This window comes from Calonectris borealis, chromosome W, assembly GCF_964195595.1.
Source record: "Calonectris borealis chromosome W, bCalBor7.hap1.2, whole genome shotgun sequence".
Taxonomy (NCBI): domain Eukaryota; kingdom Metazoa; phylum Chordata; class Aves; order Procellariiformes; family Procellariidae; genus Calonectris; species Calonectris borealis.
This window is the reverse complement of record NC_134351.1, coordinates 55,715,276-55,731,917: the sequence shown is the minus strand read 5'-3', so window position 1 is coordinate 55,731,917 and position 16,642 is coordinate 55,715,276. Positions and strand designations below refer to the sequence as shown.

Here is a 16,642-nt window from a genome sequence, read left to right as displayed (position 1 = left end):
AAACTGATATAATGAATGCTTATAACAAATTTGTTTTAACCCGTTCGGGTCAGATGTGTCGTTATCTCAACCCTTCGAGCCCCACGTTGGGCGCCAAAAGAGACTGTCGTGGTTTAACCTGGCAGGCAGCCAAATACCACGCAGCCGCTCGCTCACTCCCCCCCACACCCACTGGGACGGGGAGAGAATCGGAAGGGTAAGATCGAGAAAAACTCGTGGGTTGAGATAAAGACAGTTTAATAGAACAGAAAAAAAGGGAAAATAATAATGATAATGATAGAATATACAAAATGAGTGATGCACAATGCAGTTGCTCACCACCCGCGCTGACCAATAACCAAGTAGCGATCGCTACTTCCTGGAACACGCCTACCATTCATATACTGAGCATGATGCACATGGTATGGAATAGCCCGTTGGCCAGCTGGGCTAGCTGTCCTGGCTATGCTCCCTCCCAACGCTTGTTTTGTTTTGGTTTGGGTTTTTTTTTTTTTTTTCTTCAGCTGAATGTCTTGACTAGCAGGGTTCTTAGCAACAACTGAAAACATCAGTGTGTTATCAACATTCTTCTCATACTAAATCCAAAACACAGCACTAGGAAGAAATTTAACTCTATCCCAGCCAAAACCAGGACACCTTCTTCAACTAGGTGGGTGACCTTATCATAGGAGGAGATCAAATTAGTTAGACAGGACTTTCCCTTTGTGAACCTATGTTGACTGTGCCTGATGATTGCATTGTCCTTTAAATGCCTTTCAGTAGCACCCAGTATAATCTTCCCCATAATTTTTCCAGGAACTGGGGTTATACTAACAGGTCTGTAGTTCCCTGGGTCTTCCCTCACGCCCTTGTAAATTGGAATAACACTGGCTAGCTTCAAGTCAGCAGGGACCTCCCCAGGCTCCCAAGACCTTTGGTAGATGATCGAGAGGGGTCCTGCTGTAACATCCGCTAGCTCCTTCAGTACTCTGGGATGAATCCCATCAGGCCCCATGGACTTGTGAACATTCAGCTGATACAGCCGATCCTTTACAATTTCAGTGTCCACAAATGGAAAGTCACTGTTCCCACAGTTGTGGTCCTCCAACTCACGGGACCGGGCAGCCCAAGGTCTATCAGTATTATTAAAGACTGAGGCAAAAAAAGCATTGAATGCTATTGCTTTTTCTTCATCCCTATTAGTCAGGTGACCATCTTCAACAAGTATTGGTCCGATGTTTTCTTCAGACCTCCTCTTGCTATTAATGCACTTGAAGAGAGACACAGACATACTAGAGAGAGTCCAGCGAAGGGCTACAAAGATAATGAAGGGACTGGAGCCTCTCTCCTCTGAGGAAAGGCTGAGAGACCTGGGACTGTTCAGCCTGGAGAAGAGAAGGCTCAGGGGAGATCTTGTCAATGCATGTAAATACCTGAAGGGAGGGTGCAAAGACAACAGAGCCAGGCTCTTTCCAGTGGTGTCCAGTGACAGAACCAGAGGCAATGGGCACAGACTGAAACACAAGAGGTTCCCTCTGAACATCAGGAAACACTTTTTTACTGTGAGGGTGACCGAGTACTGGAACAGGTTGTCCAGGGAGATTGTGGAGTCTCCATCCTTGGAGATCTTCAAAAGCCATCTGGTCATGGTCGAGGGCAACCGGCTCTAGGTGATCCTGCTTGAGCAGGGGGGTTGGACAAGATGACCTCCAGAGGTCCCTTCCAACCTTAACCATGCTGTGATTCTGTGAATGGATCAAACTCCCCCATGACCCAAGGACGGTACTAAATGCAACATCAAGTTACTCATCCCTTGGGGTTTTGGTCCATGTTATTGGAACCTCTTAAATTAGCACTGAAAGTAATGTTAACTTATTTTTCTTCTCAACGGAATAGACTTCAAATACTCCTATAATTAGCTACTAATTCAATAACAAAGGCATTGAGTGTTTGTATATTTACTTAAGAAAATGCATCCAAAAACATAATAGAAACTGAAACAATTATAGGCAATTTCTGTAAAAGCCACTGAACAAAATTATCATATAGAATCATAGAATCATTAAGGTTGGAAAAGACCTTTAAGATCATCAAACCCAACCATCAACCCAACACCACCATGCCCACTACACCATGTCCCTAAGGGCCTCATCTACACGTCTTTTAAATACCTCCAGGGATGGTGACTCCACCACTTCCCTGGGCAGCCTGTTCCAAGGCCTGACCACTCTTTCAGTAAAGAAATTTTTCCTAATGTCCAATCTAAACCTCCCCTGGCACAACTTGAGGCCATTTCCTCTCGTCCTATCGCTAGTTACTTGGGAGAAGAGACCAACATCCACCTCGCTACAACCTCCTTTCAGGTAGTTGTAGAGCGCAATGAGGTCTCCCCTCAGCCTCCTCTTCTCCAGGCTGAACACCCCCAGTTCCCTCAGCCGCTCCTCATCAGACTTGTGCTCCAGGCCCTTCACCAGCTTCGTTGCCCTCCTCTGGACACACTCCAGCACCTCCATGTCCTTCTTGTAGTGAGGGGCCCAGAACGGAACACAGTATTCCAGGTGCGGCCTCACCAGTGCCCAGTACAGGGGCACAATCACCTCCCTAGTCCTGCTGGCCACACTATTTCTGATACAGGCCAGGATGCCGTTGGCCTTCTTGGCCACCTGGGCACACTGCCGGCTCATGTTCAGCCGGCTGTCAACCAGCACCCCCAGGTCCTTTTCCTCCGGGCAGCTTTCCAGCCACTCTTCCCCAAGCCTGTAGCGTTGCCTGGGGTTGTTGTGGCCCAAGTGCAGGACCCGGCACTTGGCCTTGTTGAACCTCATACAGTTGGCCTCGGCCCATCGATCCAGCCTGTCCAGGTCCCTCTGCAGAGCCTTCCTACCCTCGAGCAGATCAACACTCCCGCCCAACTTGGTGTCGTCTGCAAACTTACTGAGGGAGCAGTTGATCCCCTCATATGATGCAGGTAATTACAAAATAAAGAATTAGAACTGCAGTGCAGTTAGAACAGATAAGGAAGTGTAAAAAAAACATAACTAGCATTCAAAGTATCATGTACATTATGAAATAGCCACAACTACTTTTAGCCTTTTTTGAGCATTTCACTTACTAATGCAAGGTGAATGTGTTACAGATTGACAACACAATGAATTTAAGCAAGATGCCATAGAACTACCTTATCAACTTCTCTCTGTGTTGCTCCTTCCTTTTTCAAACGTTCTTGTTCGACACACTTTGCATTGTAGTTTTCCTTTGATTTCTGTAAGGCCTGAGTGATACTTTGAATATTTTGCACTGCTTCCAATGTTCCTGAAACATCTTCTTTAGTCTGCCAAATATCACATAGTTGTCAAAACCAAACCATTTTGATTTTACTGTTAACAAGTCATTGGACACGCATAAGAAAAAAAATTAATAACCTTTTTATAAGTTTTGATTTGTTCATCTCCATACTTGTGAACTTCTTTTATTAGCTCTTGTAATCTCCGCACAAGGTCCAAGTGACAGCTTGCTAGTTTTTCTGTTGAGGTTTTGAAAACATCCCAAACTGGTGCAAATGTCCTAGATAGAGAAAAAAAAAAAATTAATGCTCTTCTGGATATTTTCCTTTCAGATGGCTACAATTTTTTTTAAATAGTGCTAAAATATAACTGATATGTTTACAGAATTTCATCTCTGTTCCTAAAACTGAAGCAAACAAAAAACCCAACAACTGCTCTAAATGATGTTCTTATTAAATGTTTCAAACGTACTTGGAATCCTACCTAACTTTTGAGTGGTTTATGTTTTACCTGTATTGACTCTAATGAGTAAAATGCAGCATAATTCACTTATTCTTCTCCATCATCAACACACAATAATGACAAATGATATTCCTAAAGATGATGCAAGAGCAGCTCAAAAAAAAATTAACATGTACAAGTATTTTTATGTGCATACTTGAATAGTGAAAAGAAACCAAAAATTACTTGGCTAGTTAATTTTCCAGTTGTCTTATATCATTATAGCCAAAAGATTAACTATATGGTAAAGGTAGGTGGGGGACAGGTCATTCCTCAGATTCAGATTTCTATACTGAATGGACTTCTCCAGCTATTCTAAAGATACACTCCTACCTCAGTTTCCAGGTCAATGCTGCTGAAAAATCAATACCATGCATTTAAAGCACTGATGTTCAAACTAACATGAAAGATACAGAACCTTTGAAAAGCAGCAACAACTGGTATCAAATTATCCACTGATGAAAGCTCTCCACAATTCTAGCTGTGATTACTACAAATAAAAATAATCTTTAGCCTCATCTAAGAAGTCTGAGCTGTTGGCATAATCTTTCTAATGAAAACAACATCCATTAATCATTCCATTTTTTTAAAAACATATCCCGTGTATAGAATTTTAATTAAAATATGGAATAAATCTATTGAAAAGTCTCATTCTTAACATGTCTGAAGACAGAGATAACACTTGAGAAAGTAGAAATAGTAGAAAAATAAATTCACTGCCACATTTGCAGACCATATGTTCTCTCTTCAAAATAATTACCATAGGATTGGGAGCACAGAATAGAAAGTCACATTCTTTATTATGTCTGAAAAGAACTCAACCTTAAACACAGAGGAACAGACAATTCCTCCATGGTGTTGGTGTTTTTGTTTTTGTTTTTGTTTTTTTTTTAAACTGTGAATAAAGAACTGTACTGTCTTGTTTTTGTCATAGCTGCATGATATTTTGCATAGCTGCATAGTAACTGAAGAACTAACAATCATTTTTAAAGGTGGCAAAGTTATGCTACCTTCAACATCATCAATAAAATATTCAGAATCAAACTTGATTCTTAACATGTATGCAGTTAATTATTTCTCTCTTATACACACTTACATACCCAAGTTGTGTGTAATTGCTCGCTGATTTGGCTAGTTTTGTCATTGACCTTGAATATGCCTCCTCTATCGTAGCCCTGTCAAAGAAAGCAATCAAAAGCATAATCGAAATTTTGAAGATATTTGAAGACAGATGAATATGCATTCTAAAGGTGCAAAGCATAGGACTTTTTATTTAGCTAACAATTACTCTATTTTAATGGCCCCTCAAAAACTATATGCAAAAACACAGAAGTATATTTTAAAAAATAATCTAAGAACACCGTGACAGAATGATGCAGGGAACAGAAACAAGTAAAACCTAAGGGCTCAAGACTCGCAAAAGACGATTCCTTCCTTCCTATACTCTCTGCTGTTCCCCTCTGCCTTTAACATTCTTTAGTAAGAGTCAGAACACAGTGACGTAACAATCACCCACCTAACACTGTCTAAATACCAGAGATTTACAGAGCAACAAAATCAAATCTATTTGTAATGAAAACGTTAAAAAAAAACAAAATGAATGCTTACTGAGCAATCACATTTATTCACATTAAATAAAATGGGGTCTTGTCTAGTTTGTTATTTGTTGTTTTTTTTTTTTTTTTTAAGTTCTTTGCATAGTGATGATTGAGTTTAGAAAACACAGTCAAATAACATGCAATGAAATGTATTGTGTTCTACTGTTTATAACTATTTTTAAAGAAGTTTCTCTCAATACATTCTGATTTCTTTTGAATAAACTCTTCCCTACATAAAGTTTCATTATATTTTCCTGCACTCAAACCCACATTTTCACTTGTCTTTTGGAGATTCAAAATCCAAGGATCCACATAGATTCCTCCTTAGAGCCTGTGCTGGGGCAATTGCCATGGAACAGCAGTCACACACAACATATCATAGCAGTGACTCCCCTGGAAGTCCTTCCCCCATCAATCTTCCTCACTCTCCTATTATTAAGGTTAAGATACACACTATTTTAATTTTCCACCCTAAATCAATACTCAATATGTAGTGTCAACTTAGATTTAGAAGCATCCTAGATTTGAGCAAATACTGTAATTGTCTGTCTTGAAAATCCAAAAGCTTGAAGCAATTTCTTTCCTGCTTTGTAATACCTTTATTCAGGGGCAGAAGAGGGAAAAAAAGGGAGATGACAAAGTCACCCTTCTCTCAAGTTGCCATTGACTATAACCACTTACTGCTGAGGCAGATGTTTTTATTTCTCCTTCACAGTGTGCTGGTTTTGGCTGGGATAGTTACATTTCTTCACAGTAGCTACTATGGGGCTATGTTTTGGATTTGTGCTGGAAACAGTGTTGATAACACAGGGATGTTTTCGTTATTGCTGAGCAGTGCTTACACAGACTCAAGGCCTTTTCTGCTCCTCACCCCACCCCACCAGCGAGCAGGCTGGGGGTGCACAAGAAGTTGGGAGGGGACACAGCCGGGACAGCTGACCCCAACTGGCCAATGGGGTATTCATACCATATGACATCATGCTCAGCATATAAAGCTGGGGGAAGAAGAAGGAAGGGGGGGGACGTTCGGAGTGATGGCTTTGTCTTCCCAAGTCACCATTACACGTGATGGAGCCCTGCTTTCCTGGAGATGGCTGAACACCTGCCTGCCGATGGGAAGGAGTGAATGAATTCCCTGTTTTGCTTTGCTTGTGTGCACGGCTTTTGCTTTCCCTATTAAACTGTCTTTATCTCAACCCACGAGTTTTCTCACTTTTACCCTTCCGATTCTCTCCCCCATCCCATTGTGGGGGGAGTGAGCGAGCAGCTGTGTGGGGCTTAGCTACCGGCTGGGGTTAAACCATGACACTGAGCAAGTCTTTCCCATTCACAGTAGAAGAATATCTGGACAAAAGGCAGTAAAGAACCATAGATCCAACTGTCCCTCAGTTCTTTTAGTACTTGACCATTAACAAATACTCAAAAATGAAAAAGTGAAATGACAGAGCTGAAAATTGAATTGGTATTGACTAACTGAACACAGCCAAAGGGGAAACCTTCTGCTCCTTCTAGGGATATCCAAGTTTTGTTTTTTCAGAGGAAACAACTTTGCAATTTCAAAAGGTTCTTACAGAAGTTTTGAAAGCAAAATTTTCATTAAAATGCTTAAGCTGACTACAATAAAAAAAAACATTTTTCCACATCTGTCGTGGTTTAATCTGGCAGGCAGTCAAATACCACGCAGCTGCTCGCTCACTCCCCCCGCCCCCCCAGTGGGACGGTGAGAGAATCGGAAGGGTAAGAGTGAGAAAAACTCATGGGTTGAGATAAAGACAGTTTAATAGAACAGAAAAGGGAAAATAATAATAATAATAATGATAGAATATACAAAATGAGTGATACACAATGCAATTGCTCACCACCTGCACTGACCGATAACCAAGTAGCGATCGGTACTTCCTGGATCACGCCTACCCTTCATATACTGAGCACGACGTCACATGGTATGGAATACCCCATTAACCAGCTGGGCTGGCTGTCCTGATTATGTTCCCTCCCATCTTGTGTACCTAGCTCAGTCAGTAGGCATGGGAGCTGTCCTTGGACTAGGAGGGCACTAGGCAACAACTGAAAACATCAGTGTGTTATCAACATTCTCCTCATACTAAATCCAAAACACAGCACTAGGAAGAAATTTAACCCTATCCCAGCTGAAACCAGGACAACATCCTAGATAATTTTTCTTTTTTAATTATTACTATTTCTAAGGCTGGAGAAAAGGGAACAACAGACTCTTCCCTGATTAGGCTGCACACAACCAAAACACTATTCTGAACAGCGCAACTAATGGAGACTGACTTCATACAGACATCTCCTTCGTGCCCTAAGCAGTCTGTACATCCAAATACACTTAACCGTCTTTCCTCTCTCTTTTATGCCACTTCCATAAAAAAAGCAAATATTCTGGCTAGTCTGGAGACTCCAGCAATGCTGACTGACCAGCTGACAACAACTGTATATACTGTTTGACAGTAAAGTACTCTAACTTTTTGTAAGTATTATTACCAACTCAGATGTCTCTCCTCTACCTAGCCAGCAATTTTCAGTTTTCACTCTCCTATATCTCCACATCTGAATAAAACTGGCCAATATGTTCAGAAGGAATGGAAGGGCAGACGTGAAAAAATTGCAAATATATGTAAGTTTAGTTTTCATAGGGAATAGCTCAGAAAATCAGGTGTAAGTAGGGCATAAAAACATTAGATCTAGGAGGCTCCTAATGAATCTTGCTCATCCACTTACATATTTCTAGCAGAAAAGAGTACCGCAAAATAATATTCAGACTATGCTGTGGAGGAAGGAGAGGAACAGATAATGGTGTGCAACATCTCTTAATTTCTTCACAATAAACAAAGATGCAAAACAGAATATGGTCAAGACAATCAGACTGTTGTAAAATACTGTTGAAATACTGCCCAATACAATTTCTTTCGAGTTCAAGAATTTGACCCACGTGAATAAATGTGTACTACTGAACCATATTTATTTCCTGGGACATAGATTGACATACTGCAATAACCTCACAATGGTAGTGGAAGGGCTCCACTGCCTAGATATGGACACTCAAACATTTTTACTAAAGTAAGGACACCAAATATTTAAAGTCCATCTATTTCTTTGAAACTACAAACTATATGCCACAAACTACCACTAGCTTAGGCTGAGATTGATCAGTGATGCACCCTTGACTTGAAAAGAAGCATCTATTTGGCATTCAACTTTTTTTTTTTTTTTAACGGCAGCCTGGCATACCAAGATGGATCAATAAAGCAGAGCTGAAGAAAACACAATGGAACAGATAGGATACCAGGTTTAAAATCTGGCAGGGAGAAGATCACTGGAAAGGACTGAACTTATTGCTGCTGGTCTGCATCACTGACAGATATTTTCCAATCCCAAGGCAAGTTGTTCTTAAGGAAGTATACTGAAGCCTTGTCAAATAAATTAAAATGTAGTGCTAAGATTCTAGTGAATCTCAGTGTGTTAACTAGAACTGAAATTTTTCATGTATTTTACCAAAAATGCTGTAGGTAAGATGGCTGCACTTCTCTTTGGCATGTCCTGATCTATTCACAAGAAGAGAAACTACATTTCTTGATCTCCCATTGAGGATAAAGTGCCCATGTGGATCCTCATGTGTTCCTAGATGGTCATTAATCTTTAGTCTTAAATGTTATTTAAACTTGTTTACTTGGAAAAAAAAATATTGCCTCCTTCTTGCCAAATCACTAGAATTAATTAGCAGAAACTTCAGCTAAAACACTTTTAGTATGTGGAGAAAGGTCCAAATATTTTATTTATTGATTGTAAAGGCACATCTCATTTAAAATTTCATTTGAAGGAGCTGATAGAGTAAAAAATAAACTAGAACGCCACATTCTTTTTACTGGTAATTTTGTGTAGAATGAACTGTCAAGTTTTATTTACGTCACCATAATAAAGCAAAGAATCCAAGACAGATATAGCATCAAGTTATTTTTACCCATTTACGTAAGACCTTTCACCTTAGGATCAGTATGAATAAATACCCAAAGAATACAACATAAAGGAGATAAGAAGCAGAGTGAGTGAGCGAGCTTCTGATCTAAATATAGAGATAAATCAAAACACAACAGATGTAAAACTAATAAAATTAAATATGTGTCCAGGTGATGTACAACTTAGGTCTATGACTTACTACTATAAAAAAAAATTAATTAAAGCAGGTTTCAAAGGAAAGATCCAGGCACTCACAAAGATAACACAAGGCAAACTTTTATAACAGTCAATACTAAAAGCAGTTAAGCAGTTTTGAAATAAAATAAAAAAATAAATAAAAATCAATTTTTAGCAGCTTGTGAAGCCCTAAACATTTCATACTAAACATCAACAGTGTGATATCCCTCCACTAAATCCAAAGCAGGATTTCACCGGAACCGTGTCTGGCTTCATAATGTGTTTTCTGGAATCAGGGATTCTTGAAACACAACATTCCTTGGTTTGTGCAGTCCTTCCAACAGGAGATTGTCCATCACGTATGGACTCCAGAATTCTCCCGTTTCACTTAGTGGAAAGATTTTTGTCATTTTCTCCACTTCAACTCACTTTGAAACTATGCAAATGTCAGTGTCACTGAGTACCTGCCAGATCCATGATGGTTACATTTTGTGGAAATTTTTTAAAAAATTCTTTGTTGAGGTCTATTTCAGGCCAAAACTGAAATTTTGATGAAAAAAAATCCAGAAAACAAAGGCTGTTTTTTTGGACAGCTTTTACTGCAAGAAACCTTCACTGAAACAGGTCCTCAATTAGCCTCTTGCAAGTTTTTTCCATGCGTCGTCTGGTGTCAGTAACTGAATAAGACAAAATTCTGAAGCAGATATATCATTAATTTCATCCAGAATGGAAATTCTTATGTTCAAAGTAGCAGCAGCAGTCATCTTTTATAAAGAACATCTGTTTAGGAAGTTGTCACATTTGCAGATTTCAGTTCTGTCCCTTCCATCCCATAAAGAAGAACCTGGGTTATATTCTGCATATTATTTTCTTGTCCATACATATCACTCCCTTCTCTTTAACCAACCTAGTTTCTCAACATCTTAATCTAAAAGTATAATTTTTTAAGATCACATTAGAAGTTGCTAATACCCTAATTCTACATCTATGGTCAAAAACTTTGAAAGACTGATAATTTTTACTACTTAAATTATTGCTTTTCTTCCAAACATGATGAAATATTGGGATTAATTTAAATAAACTGCTGGACACCTAATGTGACATTTCTAGCTTTTTACTCTTGTTTTTTAATTCAAACCTAAAAATTAGAAGCTTGTTATTAATTGATGCTTAAGAGTCACTATTCAGTTCTAAGCAAATGGAATAAACCTAAATGTTCTTGTAGGATATGAGAGATATTTTAAAATGCTCGTTGATTTTTATATATTTTGCATGTTACTGTAACACATAATGATAAATAAAAACCACAAACAGTATATTAAAGAGCTAGGATTAGCAAGGATGAATACTTACCTTTCTCTTATAAAGTCTGCCAAGTCTTTTGTTGACAAATGTCCATGTTTCATGTTGTGATAGAGGACATCAAAGCCACTGTTCCTTTCCCCCTAAAGATTAATAATAAAAAGAAAGTAGAACTATGAAACACAACATGCTAAAACAATTACATAACAAAGTATAGAACCTATGCATTTTAATAACTGATCAAGTTTCATGAAGTGAATGATTTCTAATGCTTCAGCTTTTTACCAATTGCTGTTAGTTCCCTTTAATCCCTTATATGTAAAACAAACTAAAATCACCTTAGCAGCCACTATTACCCTTCGAATGACAACTCTTCTATTACATACTTCTAGACTATATTTAAAGCCATTTATTTTCTAGATTTCTACGGGTCTTGTATTCTTTCACTTCCCATCTTATTAAACACATACTTAATACTGCATTCCCTCTTCATTCCCTCGTATCTGTCAGTATTTCCCATGAACTAAAATTCACACTTTAGGATCACTGGATATCCCACCTCCTCAATTCTTCATACTTCATGGATATTTCTCTGGTTTTTTGTCAAATTGGTAAAAATCACTAACTTCTTCCTTCTCACAGGTAACTTCCCTTTGTCTGTTCTTAAGTTTAGTTTTAAAACTTAAAACATTTTCCAATCAATAAGGCATATCTCACCATTAAAACTGAGACTCTGCCCTAAAAACTGATTAATAAACTCAGCCAGCTTATCACCTCTGGCACCATGGTGAACTTCCCCTGAACAGGAGAAAGCAACAATAAATGAAAGGAAGGCGAGGCCAGGCACAGCATAACAACACTGCTACTATAAGAGTTTTCCAGTCAAACTATCCATTCCCCTCCTGCCTTCCAAAAGCTTCAGATCCTTAACGCTGCTGCTACTAAAGACACAAAAGCATGCCCTCAGGAAAATCGCATGCATGTTCATGTTGGAAGGGAAAGAAGGATGGGAAGCAGAATCCTGGACTTTTCACAATGGCAGCTCTACATCTCCAGCGAAAGAAGCCTGAGGATTTAGTCAGACACCACTCCAATCATTTCTGTCCTTTTTGTTCTGGAAAAAATTGTTTGTGCAGCCGTAAGGCACACCTGACCAGGGAAATTATACAGCTGAAAAATAAAGCTAGCAAATAAAGATCGGTGATCCAGATCACTATGAGGACACGAACAGCTACATTGCTCAGCAAAAGAGATGGGAGCAAGGAGGCAGCAGCAGGCAGGGATCTGCCAGCTTAAGTGGAAGCAGCCACAGGTGGATGGAGGAACCTTGCAGCAGCCACAGTAGTAGGCCCACTTCTGTGAAGTGTTAACTGCACTAGGATTATTTGCTTTACTTCTTCCAAGCATTGGGGAAAACAAAAAACAAACAAACAAAAAGAAAAAGACACCTATAAAATGACTGTTCCTAAGACTGCAGTAAGTTGTAACCTGAAAAAGTTCATCAAAATGCAGATCAGTTTAGCATAAGTGCAATTACAGAAAGGTTTGTAAAAAGTACAAGCAGAACTAAATTGAATACACCAAAATACAGCAAACTTTAAAAGTACTATCTACAGAGCAAGGCTTTTATATGTTTGAAAAATAAAAGAAGGATAAGAACACCAACTAGTAGGAAATGTAATTTTTTTTTTTTTTTAAATGTAGTCTTACTATTCCAAGTACCAGTCTAATGACAACAGTTCAATAAACTGTTTGGAGTAGTTAATGATAACAAATATGATGCTATATAAACACTTTGTGCATGGGGAATGCAATTAAGAACTAATAACTAGCGAATTAGGTTTGAGGAAGCCAGATCCACTTTTATTAAAAATAAGATATCTGCAAATGCAAAAAGTAAACAATTTCACTCCCCTTTCACTCCTAACCAGTTTGAAGGTCAGAATAATTTTGACTACTGGTGCACTAATAGGTACCTTATTAACTTTCTGTATTTACTCAATCTAAACCCTGAATGCCACTGCATTACAAAACCACCAGAATAACTCTGTAATTAAGACCTTACTGATATTTTCAATTAGAATACAAAAACCCCTCTTATTTAACTACTCCAAAGTTGTTATTGTGCCCAAATTTGGAGATAAACTTTTACAAATAAGTGTTAAGCATTTCTTCCAGAAAAACTAATAAAACTCTCCTTTATGAAATGTTCTTTCCCTTGCTTTAAGGTATTTCTTCTACCTAAACCAACACATTGATCAAAATGTGCTGAACACAGACTGCTTCTGAACTTTTAAAAGTGACTTTTCATAATGGGGTAGCTTTTAATCTTTTCTATACTGGAGCTCCATAAATTTCCTGCCAGTTTAGAAATACAGGAAGGGTAGCATAGCCATGACCCAGCCTCTGGCTGCAGCCTTCCTGAGCGCTGATAATCTATCAGAAATGTAACTTTGCAAACCTTTACAGAATGGAATGAGCCAGAAAAACCAATTCCCATCATCATCTTGTTCCCTAACTGTAACTGAAGATTACTGCAAACAAACTAGTTTTTCCACTTAAATGAAGTTTTCAAATCAGTCCTACTCTTGTTCTTGACTTCACATTGAATAGCAGAAAGCAGAAGAGAGAAACAGAACAGATACTTTCCTCAATTAAAAAAGTTCCCTGAAAGCCACACCTTTTATACATTATCAATAGTTATCAGAGGCTAAGAGGCTATGTGAAAAATATATTAAGGTTTAAACAAAGCAGCAAGTCCAAAGCAGACTCCCAGATTTGAGGGCCTATGTGGCTTAAGTTTGGCAGAGCTAAAAGACTTGCAAATATAATGCCAAGTGCAGCCCACCTTACCAATATCAGGCTCCACCTATGAGCACAAACATCTAGATTTCAAAACTGTTCAATTATTTACAAGTTACATGATCAAGAGTACTGATGATTAACCTGATGACAGTTCTATAAATTACATTATCTTCTGCTCATTTTGGAGACATATGTGTACCTATGTCAAAGTATGGTATCTTAGTGCAGAGAGCATACATTTTTCTGCTTAGGAAAAGCTATATAGCCTATCCACAACTACTTCATTCAGTAGTTATTTTCATGAAGAGTAGCTCAAACAATTCATACACTGAGCAGCAGAGTTAAGGCTCTCTATTTAGGATAAAGACAGAGATGTATGCTGCAGCTAAGAGGAAAAAAGGCAGTTCAATTTACAACACACAAGTATGTATCATCTACGTGCACATCAGCCATCAACACTGTTTATTTGTGTTTTGGTTGTTTTTCCTCAACACTACCCCTCCCCATACACATGGTATAAAATTCTGTACATGGAAATTGTATGTCTAGCCAATTTTTCTTCATTATGTGTTTTTACCTGCTCCTTCCTGATGGCAACAGTAATAGCTGGGATCACAAAAAGCCCAGTACCAGCCTACTTAAAAATAAATAATATCAGGAAAAATCTCATTCCCTAACCATTGTACCAATTAGTCTTTATAGTATGAAATTGTATGAACTTTCTTAAGATATATATAGTTGACATTGTATACTGCACAGTCATAGTTCAGTCAGCATGACTAAAGGACCCCAGCTCATTGCAAGGAGGACGACGACAGCCCCCACCCTGAAGAATAAAGGGTACCCCTGGACTACCCAGATCACGCCAGCATCCCAGCCCCTCTGACACCGCTGTGAAACCCTCCCCTTATCTGGCATCAGAGATAAGTAACCGTAGCAAGACCGACTCCAGGGACATCTAGATCAAGAAAGCAGCAGATGGATGATGATGCCATAGAATTATAGTTGCTTTGCAAAACAGTAGTGTGTGTTAAGTAGCGATTGGTCAAATCATGTTGTACCTGAACGCTTGAAGGGTATAAGAACCCTGCGTAAAACCGCATTTGGGGTGCCCCAATTTGAAAGGGACACTTCATGCGCATGAATAAAGAATTACTCTTGTAATTCTATACTTTGCATCCTAGCCTCTCTCCTCAGTTGCCACAGGCCAGTTGTGAAATTTTCATAACAATAAACGCAGCAGATAGTAGAGATGAGATGAGACCTTCCACTCCCATTCAGAAGCAATTACCATCCACTGCTATGACTGACAGACAGTGAAGTCAGATGCAGATTCTTCTAGAAGTTGGATCTTGGAGAAAGGGGAATCTCTTTTATCATTTATAATATCAGGTTATAGGCAACAGACTTCCACATCAGATTGAAAGATCATTCTGAATGTCATTTCAGGGGTAAAACACCATCTGTTGAGAATGATCCCATCATTACTCAACAGAAAACAACTGTAAAACTGTGTATGAGAATGCAAAATGTAAGCAGTCCCCTCTCCATATAGGCTCAATTTAATTACTTTGAAGTTCATTAGCAGTTTTCTCCTTTTTCCCTAGAGCTAATATCCTGGTTCCGGCTCGGACAGAGTTAACTTTCTTCCCAGTAGCTGAGGGGGGTGCTGTGTTTTGGGTTTGGTATGAGAGGAGCCTTGATGACCCATTGATGCTTTGGTTGTTGCTGGGTGGTGCTTGCACCAGGGACTTTTCGGCCTCCCATGCTCTGCCAAGTGCAGGGGAAGCTGGCGGGGGGGAGCATAGCCAGGACAGTTGACCCAGCTGGCCAATGAGGTATTCTATACCATGTGACATCATGCTCAATATAAAAACCAGGAGGGCGGGGGGGCTCACCGCCCCCCCGTTCGTGACACGTGGTCAGCGGTCAGTGAGCAGTTGCATTGTGCATTGCCTGCTTTGTATATTCTGTTATTGTTGTTATCGTTATTATTACTGTTCTACTTCGTTTTATTCCCAATATTAAACTGTTTTTATCTCAACCTGCGAGTTTTCCTACTTGTGCCCTCCCGATTCTCTCCCCCATCCCACCAGAGGAGGGGGGTGAGCGAGCAGCTGCATGGGGTTTAGTTGCTGGCTGGAGTTAAACCACAACAGCTAACAAAACTCTCTTCAGAACCTAGTGTTCTTGTTGAGGTTTCCCATTTTACACTGCCATAAGAGAGCTCTTCTGTGGATATAGTATAGATGTCTCCTGACAGCAAGCCATAAGAGAAAACAAGACTTCAAATACAAGTAAACGTTTCACTTAAATAAGCCTACAACAAGGCATTACTGACCAATTTTGCATACAAAATAAATTAAGAGTCATGGAAAAAGAGGGCAGACAGTCCTTCCATATCCCTTCATCGAGACCCAACTGCAATGATTTTCTCATGGAAATGAAAGTAACCCTGTCAGCAATTGTGAAGTCAGAATTCAGCATTTCCATGACTTGTACATAACAGGAAACAGATTACAGGAACTCTGTTTTACTAAACTACTTAATAGACTTTGAAAAATTGTAAGAATAAGTTTGTGTTGCATATAAAAGATGATTCTGAATTTAAAACTTATGTTTGGTAAAATAGCCAGAAATTTTTGGGCAATCTGTAGCAGTATTTATTTCCTACATTTCTAATCAAATTGTATAAGTGGAAGCTCTGTCTGCTTTGGACCAAAACCATTAACATCTATTAGTTTAAAAAGCTAATGCTCTCTATTATAACACCGTCTTTTTATTCAACGTAAACAAGTGTTTCTCAACTATTAAGGTGATTGTAAAGTTCCCATGACTGGTGAGATACATACTACTTGTTGAGCTAGTGTGAGAAGCAAGAAGAGGACAGCTGCAAATACTGTTTTCACAGAAAAACAGAGCAGATGAGACAATAAAAGGCACATGCAGTTCTCAAACACATTTTGATTTTGGTCAAACTTCAGAAGCTTGATGAAAGAAGTTCAGACAAAGTTTGAT

General features: G+C 39.0%; 1 protein-coding gene across 3 annotated transcripts in view; it reads right to left on the bottom strand.

Moving 5' to 3' along the window:
* Positions 1-16,642, bottom strand: part of LOC142074855 (F-BAR domain only protein 2-like) — a 159,467-nt gene that overhangs the window by 134,403 nt on the left and 8,422 nt on the right. For all 3 annotated transcript variants that reach the window (XM_075135765.1, XM_075135766.1, XM_075135767.1), the window contains 4 exons: positions 10,871-10,962; positions 4,865-4,939; positions 3,402-3,543; positions 3,158-3,310 (listed from right to left, as the gene is read on the bottom strand). In XM_075135765.1, the coding sequence (XP_074991866.1) occupies positions 3,158-3,310; positions 3,402-3,543; positions 4,865-4,939; positions 10,871-10,962 (462 nt within the window). The remainder of the gene's footprint in view (positions 1-3,157; positions 3,311-3,401; positions 3,544-4,864; positions 4,940-10,870; positions 10,963-16,642) is intronic.